At 44.2% G+C, this 18,935-nt stretch overlaps 1 protein-coding gene across 4 annotated transcripts in view; it reads left to right on the top strand.

Annotated features, from left to right (window-relative positions):
• Ccdc125 (coiled-coil domain containing 125) overlaps positions 1 to 18,935 on the top strand; it is a 39,153-nt gene that overhangs the window by 1,233 nt on the left and 18,985 nt on the right. For 2 of the 4 annotated variants that reach the window (XM_057789620.1, XM_057789623.1), the window contains exons 2-3: positions 13,296 to 13,408; positions 15,715 to 16,051. In XM_057789620.1, the coding sequence (XP_057645603.1) occupies positions 15,751 to 16,051 (301 nt within the window). In that variant the 5' untranslated portion in view covers positions 13,296 to 13,408; positions 15,715 to 15,750. Of the gene's footprint in view, positions 1 to 13,295; positions 13,409 to 15,710; positions 16,052 to 18,935 lie in introns of all 4 variants that reach the window. The other 2 variants (XM_057789622.1, XM_057789621.1) reach the window with 2 other exon arrangements.

The following is an 18,935-nucleotide window of genomic DNA, read 5'->3' as shown; positions in this document are numbered from 1 at the left end:
GGATTTGGGAAGATTTTTGTGAGTCTTGAAGACCTAACAATTGAAAGTATTCGAAGATCAAAGAAAAAAAGAGGGAAAAATGTATTCCAAAGTTTTTCACTTAAGGGTTTTGGAACATGGTTGACACATTTTAGAACAAAGAGAACTCCAGAAGAGACCTGGATTCGGGGAGTGGGAAGAGAAGGAACTTGCTTTGAGCTGTATTTGAACAAGCCAAGTACTGAGCTGGAAATAATGTGTTTAAGAGCAGTAAAAGCAAGGACAGACTATACAGAAGGAACCACGGAAGGCAGCTGTGTGACCCTCTTGACAAAAGAGAGCTGCTTTTTTATTTATTATGTATACAATATATTGTATTATATATGTATAATACTATACACACACACACACATTATGTATACAACATTCCTTCCATGTATCCCTACACACCAGAAGAGGGCACCAGATCTCATTACAGATGGTTGTGAGCCATCATGTGGTTGCTGGGAATTGAACTCAGGACCTCTGGAAGAGCAGTCTGTGCTCTTAACTTCTGAGCCATCTCTCCAGCCCCTGAGCTGCTTTCTTGCTTGGTTGAGAAATCCAGGTATCCCAGAGACCTGATGTGAAGTTAAAGATTAATATCTCCTACAGACTTGGAGAGAGAGGCTCAGGGGTGAAGCTAGGTCTAGGAGATAGCGCTAGCAGTTCTCTGTTTTTCAGAGTTATTTTAGTGAAAAACAGGAAGATTGCCAGCAGTCCGTTCATGTGTCCTTTCTCAAGTATCCAGAGGACTGGACAGGGAGCCAGATATGATTTCTGGTTCTGGTTATACCCACTGCCTACCTGTGTTATTTGGTCAAGTCATGTATGATTGGAATAGGAAAATAGTTCTCAGTGAAAACAAACGAACCCTTTTATTTCTAAAAATACGAGTAGGGTGGAGAAGTACCCTTTGCAAAATGCTGATACAGAAATAGACGTATAATACTCCAAAGAAAAAAATTCCAAGCCAGTGCTTGGAAGGCAGAGGCAAGTCAATCTCTGTGAGTTCAAGGCCAGCCTGGTCTACAGAGTGAGTTCCAGGAGAATCAAGGCTACACAGAGAAACCTTGTCTTGAAAAAACAAAAACTTATATGTAATCTCATTCAATAATTAGGTATACTGGCGCACAAATCCTTCCTTTGGGGGCATTTAAGCAATCTTTCTTCCTCAGTCTCTTGAATACTAGGTCAGACACCACCAAGCTGGCTTGATACTCAATTAATAAAATTCAGATTATTTATTTGACTCGTGTAGCTGATCTCAGATATATACCCAATGGTGCTCCAAATGCCCCTGTCCAGTCATTCTACTTAAACTCATTTTGGAGCCAATGACTCAGTCAGGATCCGAGATCAGCAGCTAAGAATTTGTGCTCAGACTCCCAAGGCAGCACTTTCCCTATTCCACATCCTGCTGTCGCACCAGTTGATAGCAAACATATTAAACTCACTAGAAAGCTTGTAATTCTGTAGACGGATTTTTCCTTGATCCACCAGCTCACAGAAAATGACACAGATACTTATTATTAATTATGAAAGCTTGGCCTATAGCTTAGGCTTATCCCACTAGGTCTTATAATTTAAATTACCCGTTCATATTAGTGTACATTTTGCCTTATCGCCTTTTACATCTCTTTCATCTTGCACCCCCTATTTCCTCTCTGTCTTCTAGCATCTCTCCTGTGCCTAGATTCATCTCCCCTTCTTTTTTCTCTGTCCAGAAATCCCGCCTACCTCTTCCTGCCTAGCTATTGACCATTCAACTCTTTATTAAACCAATCAGAAGGCACATCTTCACAGTGTGCAAAAAGATTATCCCACAACGTAATTCTAAGAAGTAATGTGGAGCTAGTTCCAGGACAGGCTCCAAAACCACAGAGAAACTCTGTCTCGAAAAACCCAAAAAAAAAAAAAAAAAAAAAAAGAAGTAATGTGTCCCCAAAGTAAAGCTTGATTTTTCCTATCACATTTAATGATAATGCCCATCAAAGTTACATTTAGAAAAAAAACATTAGAGGACTGGAGAGATGGCTCAGAGGTTAAGAACACTGACTGCTCTTCCAAAGGTCGTGGGTTCAATTCCCAGCAACCAACCACATAGTGACTCACAACCATCTGTAATGAGATCTGGCACCCTCTTCTGGCCTGCAGGCATGCATGCAGACAGAACATTGTATAATAAATAAATAAATAGATAAATAAATAAATAAATGTAAAAGAAAAAGAAAGAAAAAACATTAGAGCCAGAAGGTGTTGGCACACACCTTTAGTCTCAGAACTCAGAAGGTAGAGGCAAAGCAGACACATCTCTGAGCTCAAGACAGCCTGGTCTACAGAGCGAGTTCCAGGATGACCAGGGGCTAAACACAGAAACCCTGTCTTGGGGCAAGGGCATTAGAGAGGGATATAGTGTAGTGGCAAAGCCTTTACCCTTTATGCACCAGGCTTTGGGTTCAATTCCCCTCGTCAAAACAAAACAAAACCCCCACCAAAGCAATAGCATAGATAGAAAAACTCATTATATTCAGCAAGACAATTCACTCTGTATGAATACATGGGGTACATTAACAGATGTTCTCGAGCTGGTGAGCTGGGCATGGTGGTACTCTCCTATAATTCTAGGAGTTTTATCAAAAGTTTAAGGCCACCTGAGCTACATAACAAGTAACCAGGCCAGCCAGAGCTACATAGGAAGAGCCTGCCTTGAAAAGAAAAGAATCTTGCCCGATATGGCCAGGAATGATTGCAATTCCAGCATTCAAGAGACAGGCTAAGACCCCAAGTTCAAGGTCAGCCTGGGCTGTGCAGAAATCTAAAACACGTCTCAGAAAACAAAAATCACAGCAAATCCTTAAACTGAATGTGTTGATACACACCTGATGTGTTGTGCACACTGGATGTGTTGATGCACACCTGATGTGTTGATGCACACCTGATTTGTTGATGCACACTGGATGTACTGATGCACACTTGGTATGTGGTGCACACTTGGTGTTGATGCACACTGGATGTGCTGATGCACACTCACTTGATATGTTGACGCACAGTGGATGTGCTAATGCACACTTGGTGTGTTGATGCACACTTGGTGTATGATTGCACACTTTGTGTGTTGTGCATACTTGATGTGTTGTGTACACTTGGTGTGTTGATGCAGTACTCAGGAAGTAGATTCAGGATGATTGCAAGTTTGAAGCCAGTCTGTACCACACAACAAATTTGAAATCAGCCTAGACTGTATTAACAGGATCTTATCTCAGAAAACAAAACACCTTGTCTTGCTCTGTGGTTATCCATGATTTACTCTCAGAGACTTCCTTTCCCCCTTGTGTCGACCACTTCTGTCTTCTTTGTTGCTAGGCAAATTTTCTATCAGTGAGCCTCATTCTTAGTGAAGGCCCAAGAGTGCATTTATCAAGCAGGACTCTATAGTAGGGGTAAATGTTGTCTCCCAAGACATTATTCTTTGGTTCAATAAATAATTTCCCATCTATCTTGACGAGTAGGTTAAAATATATTAAAAACAAGACAAAAACACACTTGTGGGTGTCAGAGGATGACCTTAAACCTTTTTTTTAAAATATTTATTTATTATTTATACAATATTCTGTCTGTCCGTATGTCTGCAGGCCAGAAGAGGGCACCAGACCTCATTACAGATGGTTGTGAGCCACCATGTGGTTGTCGGGAATTGAACTCAGGACCTTTGGAAGAGCAGGCAATGCTCTTAACCACTGAGCCATCTCTCCGGCCCTGACCTTAAACTATTTAGAAAATAATTTATTTTCATTTTATTTGCATTAATGTTTTGCCTATATGCATGCCCGTGTAACGGTATCAGATCTTGTAGTTACAGACAGTTGCTAGCTGTCATGTGGATGATGCTAGGAATTAAACCCAGGTCCTCTGGAAGAGCAGTCAGTGCTCTAAACCCATGAGCCACCTCCCTAGCCCTGACTGTAAATTTCTGTTGTTGCATTTTTTTATTGTTTTTTTTGAGACAGGGTTTCTCTGTGTAACAGCCCTACCTGTCCTGGAACTACTTCTTGTAGACCAGGCTGGCCTCGAACTTGCAGAGATCCGCCTGCCTCTGCCTCCCAAGTGCTGGGATTAAAGGCCTGCACCACTACCACCTGTTGACCGTAAACTTCTAATCCTCTTGCCTCTACCTCTTGAGTGTCATGTACCACCACACCAGAATCATTGAATGTTGGGAGTCCAGCCCAGGTCTGCTGCACACTATCCCAACAGTCTGCCGCCCAAGCAGCAGACCCCATCCCTGAAAGACCCCCGCAAAGGATGTCTTTCTTCTGGAGAGACCCCCTACCCAAGGATCAGTCGAGACCACTCGTGCGGATGCAAACAGCAAGAGGATTTTTTATTCTGTCATGACAGGGTCCCTCAGGTTCGGGATATGAAGGACATCCACAGCTCTTACAGCCCATCTTTTAAAGCAAAAAACCACAGAGACGGGGGGGGGGGGGACCTGTAAGACCTGTAACTTATTGGATTGGCTTATTCAAAAAGGCTATTACCAATAATTAGCTGGAGAGTGATTGCCAGATCAGATGAGGTGAAGGGAAACTTCTGAAGGTCACTTTGCCCCTTCCCAGGGACTAAGTCAAAACATCAGTAACTGAGTCATAACCTAAGGGTTATCATCATGCCCCTATTCAGGGAGATGGAAAGTTTCCAACATCTCAGTACGTGCATGCATAGCTGTTATGTCCTTGGTTCCCAGGGGAGGTGGGGAAGTACTGAGAGTCATCAGAAATGGCTTTAGATTTTTCTTAAAGTTTTACATTTTCTTAGGGTTGAGGGGGCTTACAAATGCATTTAGAGTCTTTCATTCCCTCCTCTTGTTTTGTCAAATCCCAATCTTGGGATTTTCTGATGTCTCTCTTGAGAGCCTGATACTTGTGTGTCAGTACTAAAACTTGGGTAATACTGAGTTTAGGGAGGGAGCTCGGAAATGGCAGGGCCTTAGGGTTTAATGTGGTGCTTAGGCCCCTGTAGGAGGGGGCTAGTTCAGCGCCCCCCCCCAACTTGTCGGGTTTGCTTACATACATACATACACATACCGTAGACAAATATATCAGTCACAATGTCTACATGCAGGATAAGAGTCCCGGAGAGTTTGTTTGGTATTTTTTTTTAAGAGTCCTTTGTTTAGCTCTCCGTGTGCTGAAGCTTTTATCTGGAGGGTCCTGAGTCGTCCTGTAGAGGTGCTGGCTTTACATGAGATGCATGGATCCAGGCTGCAATGTTGTCTACTTTGAGAGCGGTGGGTGTCATCAGGATTATAACAGTCTGGGAAGAACAGCATCAGGATTATATACCTCATTTGTCTTAGTGAGCAGTGGCAGCTCTCATACAGGATCTTATAAGAAGTGAGTTTAAATCGCCCCAAGGTGTTTTGAACCCAAAACAGGACAGAGGGAGGGAGGTCTATCCAGTCATTTTGCCGGTCTCTAGGGCCAATTTTGTTAATTTGTAAAAATTTTCTTTTAGAATTTTATTTATCCTATCTATCTGACCTGAGCTTTAGGGTTGGTAAGCACAATTTAATCTTTAATTGGCCACGCACTAACTTACCTGGGCAACAAAGGCAGGTCTATTATGAGACACAATTATCTTGGGCATCCCAAACCTTAGGATGATTTCCTTTATGATCTTCTTAGCCATTACATTGGGTGTCTCAGTCCTGGTCAATGTATGATGGCTATTTTTTTTGGCAAATGTGTGGCCTCCTGGAGGCTCAAAATTTTCGCAGATGTCAACAGTCCTCTTTGTCTGTATATTGTTCTGTGTATATGGGTGGTGGCAAAAGCATACCTGCTGTCAGTATAGACGTTCCCTCTGCCATCTGTACAGCTTGTATCAAAGCCACAAGTTCAGCTTTCTGGTAGGGCCGATGTCCCTGAAGGGAGGCTACTGGCCCAGATCATTTGCTTCCTGTCCACCAATGTTGCCCCCGCCTTCTGCTTACCTTCAGTCTTGTGTACCTGCTCAGCTCGGACCCCCAGCCTTGTGCCCCAGGCAAGCTTCGCCATCATTTCCAGCTCTTCCTGGCACAGCTCAGCCTGCCATTCTGCCAGCTGCCTGTCCTTTTTGCAGATGCTGGTAGGATCCGTAGTCCATCGACGTGAGCAGGGCACAGGAGCAGCAGCCCAGTGCAGGAGGGCACCTGTGGTAGCATTATGAGCGCTCTATCACAGTCTGACATGTGTGAGGGGAGCGAGACTGCAGGGTGAGCAGCCAGGGCTCATGCAGGCTTTAGAGAAAGCGCAGCACCAAGGCAGTTGCTAGGAGGCAAGGATTTCTCTGGTGGTGAAGGCAGGGGGAGGTGGTCATCCTAGTGAGGAGGGCATGGCAGAGGCATAGGCAGACAAGCAGCCTGCGTCTCCTGCAGAACTGAGAACTGCAGGGAAAGCAAAGTCCCTCATTTGGTCAACAAACGGCTTTGATCATACATTCAGGGGTGACCAGGGAGGAACAAGTCATTTATTTGTCCTTTTCCCAAATTTATAGTTCGTAAGGTGTCCAGTTTGTTTAATGGTTGTTTTAACACAGAGTACTCAGTTCCTGTGTCCCTTAGAAAATCTATAGAGATATCTACTTTGTCTTGCTGTAAGCACATTGGCCTTTGTCCAAGGAGTGCCTCTGTCCATCTTCATTTGTCTTTGATCTTCTGTTGCCCAGGTTCCCTATCTGTCTGAGTCCTTCTTGTTTATGATCCCTCTGGTTTTTTTCTTTTCTCTGCCTCCCGCCTTTCTCTTTTTTTCGCTTCCCGCCTCTCTCTTTCTTTCGTTTCCCGCCTCTCTCTCTTTTTCTTAACACTTTCTCTGTCTCTCATTTAACATTTTCTTTGTTTCTCATTTAACATTTTCTCTGTCTCTCCTTATTCTGCAAGCTATCATCTTGCAGCCTATCTACTTGCTGTAACTTTCTCCTTATTATCCTACGACGGCCATGGCTATTGCTGCCTGCTGACCTTCAGAGGTTGTGTAAAATGCCTATAAACCTCCATTAAACATCTAAGAAACACAGATTTTAACTGGCCCCTGGAGAACCTCTTTTACCTTGGCCGAATCAGTGGGGTGCCTTGCCCCTGAAATTTGCCATGAGCCCGGCATTTTGACTGTCAGTTTCTCCCTTTACAGAATTAATTAGACATAGAAGAATGAAAATAGATCCATATTTATCTCTATGCACAAAACTGAAATCCAAACAAATCAAAGACCTTAACATAAAACCAACAATATTGAACCTCATAAATATATTTTTAAACATGGCCTCAGTGGCATAGACATTGAGAGAAACAATCAATAAACAGGATCTCCAGAACCGAGAAGCTTTTTGTATAGCAAAGGATATAATCAACAAAACATAAAAACATATAAGGAACTTAGAAACTTATTCCTCATCTAGTGAAATTATGTTACAGACCTAAACTGTAAACTCCAACAGATGAACTTAAAATGACTGAAAGATATTTAAAATTTGCTTAAAAATAACATCCTTAATCATTGAGGAAATGCAATTCAAACAACTCTGAGATTTTATCTTATCCCTGTAAAAATGACCAAGATTAAAAATATTGTTTGACAATTTATGCTTAAGAGAATGTGAAATAAAAATCCTTCGTTTTTGGTACAAATACACACTGATACAGCTATTTTGAACATTAGTATGATGAATTTTCAGAATTAGGTAACATATTACCTTAAAACTTAGCAATATCCCTTTTGGGCCTACTTTACATAGCAGAATTATTTCATCATAGACAGAATCTGAAAACAACCCAAAATGTACCTCTTTTATATCAATAATAAATGAGAATCTTTGCCATGTTTTTAAATAGCCATAAACATTATAAAGAGTCAAAAGGGCCATTTTAATTCAACCTCATCACTCAGTAACACCCTCTTTGCCATTGTAGTGGGGTGAGAGGCTTCAGCAGATCTTCACCATGTGGGGCAACTCAGGGCCCCTACCTCATCACAAACATTGCAAGCAGTCAGGTATCAAATTTAGATCTAAACATGGGCTGGCTTAGAAGCTCAGCTGGGCTGTTCACATGGCCCTGGCCCGGGGTCACAGGGCTTTTACAGCAATAGTTCTTGAAGACAGCGTATTCCTGTATCCATCTAAACAGAGTTGGGAATTTAATTTTTTTATGGGCACACTGCATAGTAAGAAATATAGAAACCAACAATCTGTAGGTTTTTATAAGCACATTTTTTCAAAGTGACTCAGCTTAACTTTTTCCCCATTTTTAAACCAGAAGCTTTACCCTGAACATGGCACGTGATGACTAGAACAGGGCATCCCTAGGAGAGAGATGCTATCAGGGCTGCGATGCCCTTCTGATGTTGGCTTGCGGTACTACCTGTTGCTCCTGAATCCACATTTGCCTTTTACCAAAAGCCACAGGGATACTTACTTGCAATCTCTCTATCTGCTGTCATACCCAGTCCTGGCTGCCAAAATGAAGAGATCCAGGTTCTTTACGGAACATGTGCTTTCTAATAGGGTATCTGAGCCCAGAGAAACAGCCTACTGCTGCTGCTTCCCAGGCTTACTGGGTCCTGTGGGGGAGGAATTAGCACCAGCTTGGATCCCGCTGGCATGTGTGCCTTCTGTTTGGGAAAAGAGACGGGGGAAGGTCAGACTGCTGTTATCAAAGTCAGAGGGAAGCCGGCCTTGGTGCCTGCACTGTGCTCTGTAACAAAAATGGTTTTTTATGTTGATTTTTTTTTTCAATAACAAACAAGACACTGAACAATCCAACAATCAGACGCGCTGCGCGGCTTCGGCGCAAAACCGAAAGCAAAAATTCAGACGGAGATCGTGAGGAGGGTCCGGATTCCTTGTCTCCCAGAAAAACCACGTACCCCTCGGACATGGGCGGAGCCCCAAAAAGTCCTACTCTGGTCGTGGGATCAGACAGATGAGACCCGAAAAATCGGGCTCCAGACACCCGTGGAACGTCTTCCAGGGCTGCGGGGAAGAAGTCCGAGCTCGTCAGCTCCTTCTAAGACCCGCCAGATACAGACTGACTCAGCTGAATTGCACAGACAGAATACAGATTCGCAGCGCAACAATTCAAACAGACAAACAGACAAGAACACAAGCACACAAAACACACAAAGACGGCTGGCCAGCTTACCTCCCGAAGGTGGGTCGGTGGTCCCTGAGTGGGGGCCTCAGTTTCCCGGCCAACGCACCAAATGAAAGACCCCCGCAAAGGATGTCTTTCTTCTGGAGAGACCCCCTACCCAAGGATCAGTCGAGACCACTCGTGCGGATGCAAACAGCAAGAGGATTTTTTATTCTGTCATGACAGGGTCCCTCAGGTTCGGGATATGAAGGACATCCACAGCTCTTACAGCCCATCTTTTAAAGCAAAAAACCACAGAGACGGGGGGGGGGGGGGACCTGTAAGACCTGTAACTTATTGGATTGGCTTATTCAAAAAGGCTATTACCAATAATTAGCTGGAGAGTGATTGCCAGATCAGATGAGGTGAAGGGAAACTTCTGAAGGTCACTTTGCCCCTTCCCAGGGACTAAGTCAAAACATCAGTAACTGAGTCATAACCTAAGGGTTATCATCATGCCCCTATTCAGGGAGATGGAAAGTTTCCAACATCTCAGTACGTGCATGCATAGCTGTTATGTCCTTGGTTCCCAGGGGAGGTGGGGAAGTACTGAGAGTCATCAGAAATGGCTTTAGATTTTTCTTAAAGTTTTACATTTTCTTAGGGTTGAGGGGGCTTACAAATGCATTTAGAGTCTTTCATCCCCAGATGTCCTTTTAAAGAAAATAACCATGCCTTTTTATAAAGGGGCGGTGACTGTAAAAACTGGAAAAGAATGAAGCTAATAAGCTGCTTTTGGTGGTTCTCTGCTTCACTGCTCTGGGTTTTTATTCTGGTTCTGCAAGTTCTTGTGTATCGTTTGATACACAAGAGTGGAAGACTTGTCGCCAGGCTGGAGGCTCCAAAGACCATCACTACCTCTTGTCTGCTGCTCACCATAAAAGCCCTGTCCTTCTCTAAGGAAGTCTTTTGTGAGAACAAAGTTCTCTGAGGAAAGAACTTCGGCTGCAGAAAGCTAGCCTTCCCTGTTGAGCACCGTGACATTTTGGTTCTCATTTTGTTTGTTTGTGCTTTTTTTTCTTTTTTCTTCCCTTTTTTTCTTTCTTCCTTTCTTTCTTCTCTTTCTTTCTTTCTTTCTTTCTTTCTTTCTTTCTTTCTTTCTTTCTTTCTTTCTTTCTTTCTTTCTCTTTTCTTTTTTGGTTTGTTTTTTTCAACACAGGGTTTCTCTGTGTAGCAGCCCTGGCCTTCCAGTCCTGGAACTCTCTTTGTAGACCAGACTGGTCTTGAACCCACAGAGATCCATCTGCCTTTTCCTCCCGACTGCTGGGATCAAATCCTGCACCACCACCGCCTGGTGACATCCTGTTTTTTTTTTTTTTTTTTTTTTTTTTGGTTTTTCGAGACAGGGTTTCTCTGTGGTTTTGGAGCCTATCCTGGAACTAGCTCTTGTAGACCAGGCTGGTCTCGAACTCCCAGAGATCCGCCTGCCTCTGCCTCCCGAGTGCTGGGATTAAAGGCCTGCGCCACCACCGCCCGGCCCGACATCCTGTCTTTTTTTTTTTTTTTTAAAATATTTATTTATTTATTATGTATACAATATTCTGTCTGTGTGTATGCCTGAAGGCCAGAAGAGGGCGCCAGACCTCTTTACAGATGGTTGTGAGCCACCATGTGGTTGCTGGGAATTGAACTCAGGACCTTTGGGAGAGCAGGCAATGCTCTTAACCACTGAGCCATCTCTCCAGCCCCCCCCCCCCCCCCCGACATCCTGTTTTTAAAAACTGCTTTCAGACCTGGTGACATAGATTAGTAATCCCAGCATTTGGTAGGCTGGGGCAGGAGGATCTAGAGTTGAAGACCATCCTAGGCTGTGTAATTGGTCCAGAATTTTTTTTTTTTTCTGGGAGAGCCCAACTAATTCCATGTATCTCAGTCCAATTTTTCTTGTTTTTTTTTTTTTTTTTTTTTTTATTTTTTTTTTATTTTTTTTTTTTTTTTTTTTTGGTTTTTCAAGACAGGGTTTCTCTGTGGTTTTGGACCCTGTCCTGGAACTAGCTGTTATAGACCAGGCTGGACTTGAACTCACAGAGATTAGCCTGCCTCTGCCTCCCGAGTGCTGGGATTAAAGGCGTGCGCCACCAACACCCAGCTCTTGTATGTTTTATGTTTTAAAATGTTAGACTATTACTGAAATAAAATGTACATATAATAAAACATGACAGTACAAGTATACAATTTGGGAACTGGGGAGATGGCTCAGAGATTAAGAGCACTGACGGCGGGCACTTCTAGAGAACCGTGTTTAATTCCCAGCACCGATATGGCAGCTCACAACTGTCCAGTTCCAGGGTATCCAACACTCACATATATATGTATGTATGTATGTATGTATGTATGTATGTATGTATATGTATATATACATGTATATATGTATATATGTGTATATATAGGTATATATGTGTGTATATATGTATACATGTAGGCAAAACACAAACGTGTTTAAAATAAAAAACAAAAATTTAAAAGGTACAAAAAATAAGTTCATTATTTGTTGAGTTTTGACAAACTACCACTCTGGTTAAAATATAGGACTATTCAGGATGGGCTTAGTAGTGCACGCCTTTAATTCAGGAAGGAGAGGCAGGTGAATTTCTGTGAGTTCAAGGCCAGCCTGGGCCACTACCACCAGAGTTATATAACAGAGATACAAAAAAAAGAAAAAGAAAAAATAGAACCATTCCATAATTACCCCAAAATTTCCTAGTGATCTTTGATATCAACCTTCCCATTCCAGGCAATTATTAATCTATTAGCTTATAATTTGGAAAATTCAGAATAAACCAGTTACTTTGGCCACCAATCAGGTTACCAGAACTGAGTGTTGAACTCAGGGCTTTGTGCATGCTAGGCAAGTACTTGACCATTGAGCTACATCCCCAGCTCTGCTGTCGCTGTACATTAGTTTTAACGAGGTCTCATATCTATTTCTTATTAGCATAAGGTCTTAAATGCACCCCGTTGTTGCATGTCCACCAGACACCATAATAAACTAGAGTTTGGTTTCTTGAATTCTTGGTTTTGGTTGGTTGGTTTGGGAGACAGGATCTTGCCATTTAGCCCAGGCTATGTTGGATCTCACTGTGTAGCCCTTGCTGGTCTCAGGTTTATGATTCTCCTGTTTAGCATTCTAGGGATTACATATTACATGTGTGTACCTCATATGCCGCACTTTGCTGTTGTTATTGTTATTCCTGCTTTTTTTTTTTGTTTTTGCTTTTTTTTTTTTTTTTTTTTGATACAGGGTTTCTCTATGACTTTGGAGCCTGCCACCTGCCTCTGCCTCCTGAGTGCTGGGATTCAGGCATGCGCCACTACCGGTAATATTCCTGTTTGATTTTTAGAAAAGTCTTTAAGTGTAGTCTAAAGCCTTTTTAGATATTATTACTAGTGTAGTAATATCTAACTAGCTTGATATTTATGACGGCTCTGCTCCTACTTCTGAGTGCTAGGAATTGAGTCCCACCATACCTGGCTATGGGATTAAATTTATTGCTGAATATTCAGTTGTGTGGTCATTTCTGGAGATGGACATGGGTTATCTCTAGTTTTTGTTTCTCAAGACAGGGTTTCTCTGTGTAGCCTTAGCTATCCTGGAACTCCCTCTGTTGACCAGATTGGCCTCAGATTTACAGAGATCCACCTACCTCTGCCTCCGGAGTGCTGGGATTAAAGGCCTGAGCTGCCACCACCACCCGGTTTAGCATATGGGTTTAAGAGTGAAAAATAAAATAGCACAAGCCTTTAATCCCAGCACTCAAGAAGCAGAGGCAGGCGAATCTCTGAGTTTAAGGCCAGCCTGGTCTACAGAGCGAGTTCCAGGACAGTCTCCAAACCTACACAGAGAAACCCGGTCTTTCCCCACCAAAAAAGCCATCTCAGCAAAAAGTCAAAACTGGTTCAGTGCCTTGGACAGTCCCAGTAAGCATCTGCTTAAGCAGTGAGATATTTGTATTCCTAGTCTCATCTGAGGCTTGTAACTGGGATTATTTTATTGCTATTACTATCATCACCATCATTATTATATTTTCTTCTCATTGAATTGAAACTTGACACTGGACTCTTTAACTCATAGTTGTGTTTAAAGTGAAACATTTCTACACTGTTGCAGCAGAACCGCCGTGTTGAAATGCCCGGTGTTGAAAGCCGGAGTTCACCGCACTCCGTCCTGAAGGAAGGAGGCTGAGTGTCTGCAGCACTTGCTCCCTGCGCGTGACCGAGTAAGTGACCCCAGGGGCGGGGGTGGAGGGGGCTCCTCGGCCTTGCGTCCTCCAAGATGCTGTTTCTAGAAGACATTTTCTTCTGGAAAAGAAAGCAACTCTTGCCGGGCGGTGGTGGCACACACCTCTAATCCCAGCACTCGGGAGGCAGAGGCAGGCGGATCTCTGTGAGTTCGAGACCAGCCTGGTCTACAAGAGCTAGTTCCAGGACAGGCTCCAAAACCACAGAGAAACCCTGTCTCGAAAAACCAAAAAAAAAAAAAAAAAAAAAAAAACCAAGATCTCTGTGGGTTCTATCCATCCCACATCTGGCTTCCTATGTTATTTTGTTTTTGGTTTTTTTTTTTGTTTGTTTGTTTGTTTTTTTTTTTTTTTTTTTTTTTTTTTTGTTTTTCAAGACAAGGATTTCTCTCTGTAACCGTGACTATCCTAAACTAGCTCCGTAGACCAGGCTGGCCTCTTCCTCTAAGTGCTGGGATTAAAGACATGTACTACCACTGCCTGGCTATTTTCTATTATTTTAAGGCTTGCTGGTCTGTGTAGCCCAGGCTAATCATAAACTGGCTTCTTTCTTCCTCTGCCTCTATGTGCTAAAGTTACCAGCCTGTGCTACCACAGGCAGAGGAGTTGGCAATTCTGTTCATTTTATTTTGCAGTGTTGGGGATGGAACTTACGGCCTCATACGTGCTATGCAAATACCGGAGAGCCGTGCCTCCTGCCTCCACCCTTGCTGCTTGCGATTCAGATAGCCAAGAAAGGTCACTGAGAAGGTGACAAACACTGAAGTTATCACTCAAAGAGGCTGAGGAGCCAGGTGTGCGGCATCTAGGGGAGGAATAGTCCAGGTGGCACAGAGCGCTGGGGCGAAGAATACAGTCCATACCAGAGCAGCTGAGAGCCTGGGCGTGAGGAGAGGCAGATGGAATGTGGGCCCTCTGGCTGTTGCACAGGCTTTGGGTTTTACTTGAGTTACACAATAGTGGGAGAATTTGAATACAAGTGTGACAGTGTGATTTGAGGAAGGAGAGGGAGGAAACTGAGAGGGACACCTTCCTCTGCCTGTTCTCCATCCCCGAGCCAATAGAGCCCAGAGTTCCCTTAGCCCTTGAAGTAAGGGATGGAGCAGAGACAACAGCAGGAGATGGAGTCCTTCTGGAGCAGCATTTGTGGTGGGAAGTCATTTCACACTTGTCTGAATCCGCGCCACTCTCAGACTTGTAGAGACAGAGCCATCCCTTTGTAAGTTTGCCTGTTACAGTCTTCTGTCACCTCAGTGACTGGTCTGCTCTACCCTGATCTGTAGGGTACCGCATTCGCTCCTCAGCCTCCGCTGACTTCCCCACAATTCATGTTGCTCTTTGAAGTAAGAGCTGGGACCCTTTCCTGTGGAAAAAGACCTGAGGTGTTAAACACTTCTAGTGAGGAGTGCAAAGGGCACTTGTGTGTTAGGGATTGTCTTCTTTCAATTTTAAACTTTACTTATATGTGTGTGTGTGTGTGCATGCGCCTGTTTGTATGTACACCAGATGTGTGCAGGTACCCTTGGAGGCCACAAGAGGACAGAGCATCCCTGCAGCTGCAGTTACAGGCAGTTGGCTGCTTGATGTAGGTGCGGGGAATCAAACTCTGGTCCTCGGTAAAAACATCCAGTACTCCTAACTGCTGAACCATCTCTTCAGCCCCTGTCTTTCTTTTGTTGTTGTTTTTTTCAGACAGGGTTTCTCTGTGTAGCCCTGGCTGTCCTGGAACTCACTCTGTAGACCAGCCTGGCCTCAAACTCAGAGATCCAACCACCTCTGCCTCTGGGATTAAAGGTGTGTGCCACCACTGCCCAGCTCTATCTTTTCTCTCTCTCTCTCTCCCTCTCTCTCCCTCTCTCTCTCTCTCTCTCTCTCTCTCTCTCTCTCTCTCTCTCTCTCAAGATTTATTCATTTATTATGTATACAGTGTTCTACCTGTAAGCCAGAAGAGGGGTCCAGATCGCATAATAGATGGTTGTGAGCTGCCATGTGGTTGCTGGAAATTGAACTCAGGTCCTCTGGAAGAGCAGCCAGTGCTCTTAACCACCGAGCCATCGCTCCAGCTCCCCCCTCCCCCCACGCTTTTAGCACTGAATAATACTCCACTCCGTGAATGCACACACATTTTCTTTATTCATAGCTTGGCAGCTGTAAATTAGTGACAATGAGCACGGATGTATAGGCATCTTTTTGACAAAACCTTTCATGTCTTTGGGGGGAAAAAGCAGAAGAGGAATCATGGCATCCACTTACTGGTTTTTAATTACTGCTTCCCCTCACTACAGGCAGCCTGTCTTCCCTTATGATAAAAGCCGCATTTGGCTGATGAGCAAAGTGACGAGGTCGCCGAGTGAGACTGAGGACATCTGGAAAACGGAGGAGGATGACATGACGGAAGGTGACCTAGGGTATGGCCTCGGAGGAAGACCCGGCGGGATTTATGAAGTTTCCTGTTCCATTACATCTAAGAAAAGGTCAGATGGAAGGAACCTGAGCCCCCCTCCGTTTCCAAGAAAGGGGGAAGAAAGAAGCGGAACCAGTTTTCAGTATTCCGGGACTGAGGGCTTGCGGGATACGTGCGCTCACGGTCGCAGAGCGTCCGGCTACAGGCGGCAGAGCAGCGCTGGTGAGAACTCCTCCTCCTCCGCCGCTTTCTCTCCTTCCTTCCCTGGTGGAGATTATCAGTGCTCTCACCTGGCACACGAAAATCAGTAACCGCAGGAGATTTTCATCTCTATCTCTTTAAGACTATTTAGATTAAATTTACTTATTTACGTGGGTGGGGTGAGCACATGTCAAGGTATGCCCCAACTTGAAGCCAGTTCTTTCCTTGCACCGTGCAGGTCCCAGGGACCCAGCTCACGTCATCACTCCTGGTAGCAGGCGCCTTTTCTTGCTGAGTCACCTCACTGGTCCACGTCTTAGTCTCTTAAAGGAATGTAGGGAAGAGTTCAGAGGTAGCTGATGTTTTGTTTCTGAGTATGGTAGGATGCCAGGGACCAGCCTCAGCAGAGAAGTGGGTCTCGAATCTGGGATGTCTGGAAGGCTAAGTGAGTACACGAACACAGGATTCTAATGCAAGCTGGCAGGCTCTCAGCTGCAGAGAGGGTTCTTCTAATCCTCTCTCCCTCTCACTCTTATTTCTTTCCCTTGCTCTGTCTCTCTCTGCCCCGAGCTTCAAACCTCAGTCTTTCATTGTGAATTTTACAAAAGGAACTTGGATTTTTTTTTCTTGTCCCAGGTTAATCATTTCAGGAACAAAGCAGTTCACAGAAAGTACAAAGATTCTTTGAAATCAGAACATCATCATTCATTATGTCGTTTTCCCAGTTCCCAAGACCCATGCCAGCCACTATATTCTTAATTCTTAGTTGAGTTAATTATTAAACAACTTCTGAGGCTTTTGCCTCAGAGGCTAACTACCTGCAGTTTACAGAAGCGTAGTTCATCGGGTTTTACTCCATTGTCGTACCTTTCCCGTTGTTGTTCCTCACAATTCCAATTTTGATTTATAAGGCCAAAGGCAGTCATCCCCAAAGCACTAGGTTCTTCAGAAACTTTATTCATCATAGCCAGTACCTTTCTATTTCAGTATAATTCTTTTACCAAGTGTCATAATCAGGCAAGAACAATTTCTTCATTTTTCCCCAAATTTCCCCAATTCTTTTAGTGAAAGAGGGGAGACTCTCACTCAAGTCTCGGGATAACACAACCCCCCAGGAACTCATGTGAGACCGTCCTTGCTGCAATCACACGAGGTTTATTGACAGGAACCAGCTGGGACCAAAACTCATTTCCCACACAGGGGTAAAGGAGTTTGACCCCAAGTAGCTGGGAGAAGGGGTATTTAGGGGAAGAAACCACAGCCCAAAAGGGGTAGAGAGGGCGTCATTGGAAAATTCTGAAAATACTAGTGATCATTACAAGGGGGTAGCTCCCCATTTTTCAAGATTACTCTCAAGATTATAATCTAACTTTATGGTCAGCTAGTTCCTGGAACAGAGTCACTGAACCGGCTAACCTAGATTTTTGGTTCTTCTCTCCCTGCTAGATTTTTTTTTTTTTTCGAGACAGTGTTTCTCTGTGGTTTTGGAGCCTGTCCTGGAACTAGCTCTGTAGACCAGGCTGGTCTCGAACTCACAGAGATCCGCCTGCCTCTGCCTCCCAAGTGCTGGGATTAAAGGCGTGCGCCACCACCGCCCAGCTTCCCTGCTAGATTTTTGGCTCTATTTTTCCTGCTAGATTTTTTTGGCTCTATTCTTTCTGCTAGAGGGGTCTGGATTTATCCGGGTCTTTCATCAGTGCCTGCCCGCTCGATCAGATCAGTAAGATTCGTATTAACGTACAGTACATCCATATTTTCAGAAGCCACTGGCGTGGAAGGAAAAAAGAACATGAAGAACAAGTCACTAGATTTGTTATAACCAGAATCACCTGTAATGTTGCCAAATGCACATGCAGATGCCATAAAAGCGGTCCTCGGGGCACACAGGTGTTTTCTCCTTGGCCCTCAAATAGCATCATTTATTGCTGCTGGGTTGCCTGGAGGGCGTTGCTTCCTGTCTCTCCGAACTGCAGTGGAGGGGGGCTATCCTTTGCCGGTCCAACATAAGTAGAGTCCAACATACAGGTGTGACTCTGGTGGCTACTTAATGCCTTTTCCTTTTGTTACACAGTCTTATACCCCACCCCACCCCCAGTCCTCTAGGTGCCAGTTACCCAGGTCTAGGTTCTGGGAATACTTTGTGTTCTGAGTTACTCGGGTCAGTCAAAGAGGGAGACTCTGCAGGATCCCGTAAACTTTAGCAAAAGCAGCAGGAAAATCAGGAGGGAAAAGGACCAACCAGAGAAACACACTCTGCCCCTGGAATCACAGTCAGTGAAAGAAATATGCCCTGGCCCTGAAATTAGAGCCAAAGGGCTAAAAAGTGCCAGTGAAAGAAACATACCTTGGCTCCCAAACCAGAGCCAAATCTGCCCCTCACTGGCTAAGCAGAAAGCCAAGCAATCTCTGAGCGTGGAACCTGACCAATTCCCACCCAGAAAACCTCCCTGGAAAATGTCGTCCCTAAGAAACTCCTGTTCAGTTTGCTGCCGCTCTTCCACCCCGGCAGAGGCAGCCGCTCTCCTGGATTCTTCCCTCCCGATAAACTCTTAAATGAGGTTTGGGTGAAATGTTCTTTTGCAGGAATGGAGCGGAGGAGAAAAGTAACAAGTTTTTGGTGGAGCAGGAGCAGAGCAGGGCTGTAACAACTTCACTGGGGAAACCTACTAGAACGGAGTTGTTTTTTAAAGATTTATTCATTTATTATGTGTTACGCCCAGGTCGTAGGGTCCCCCAAAAGCCACCACAGAGGCTTGGGCTCTCCGCCTGTCTATCTGTTCGATTTGTAGCAGTTGAGAGCAGAGAATCCCAAGGCCAATCTGGGTAGGGTTTTTATCATAGTAGAGGTTGGGGTGAGGGGATTTACAAGATTCAGGACCTTGACTGGCTGATGTTTGTCTGGGGA

Source organism: Chionomys nivalis, chromosome 15, assembly GCF_950005125.1.
Source record: "Chionomys nivalis chromosome 15, mChiNiv1.1, whole genome shotgun sequence".
Lineage (NCBI taxonomy): Eukaryota > Metazoa > Chordata > Mammalia > Rodentia > Cricetidae > Chionomys > Chionomys nivalis.
Note: the sequence above shows the minus strand (reverse complement) of the source record. Positions and strands in the feature narration are given on the sequence as shown.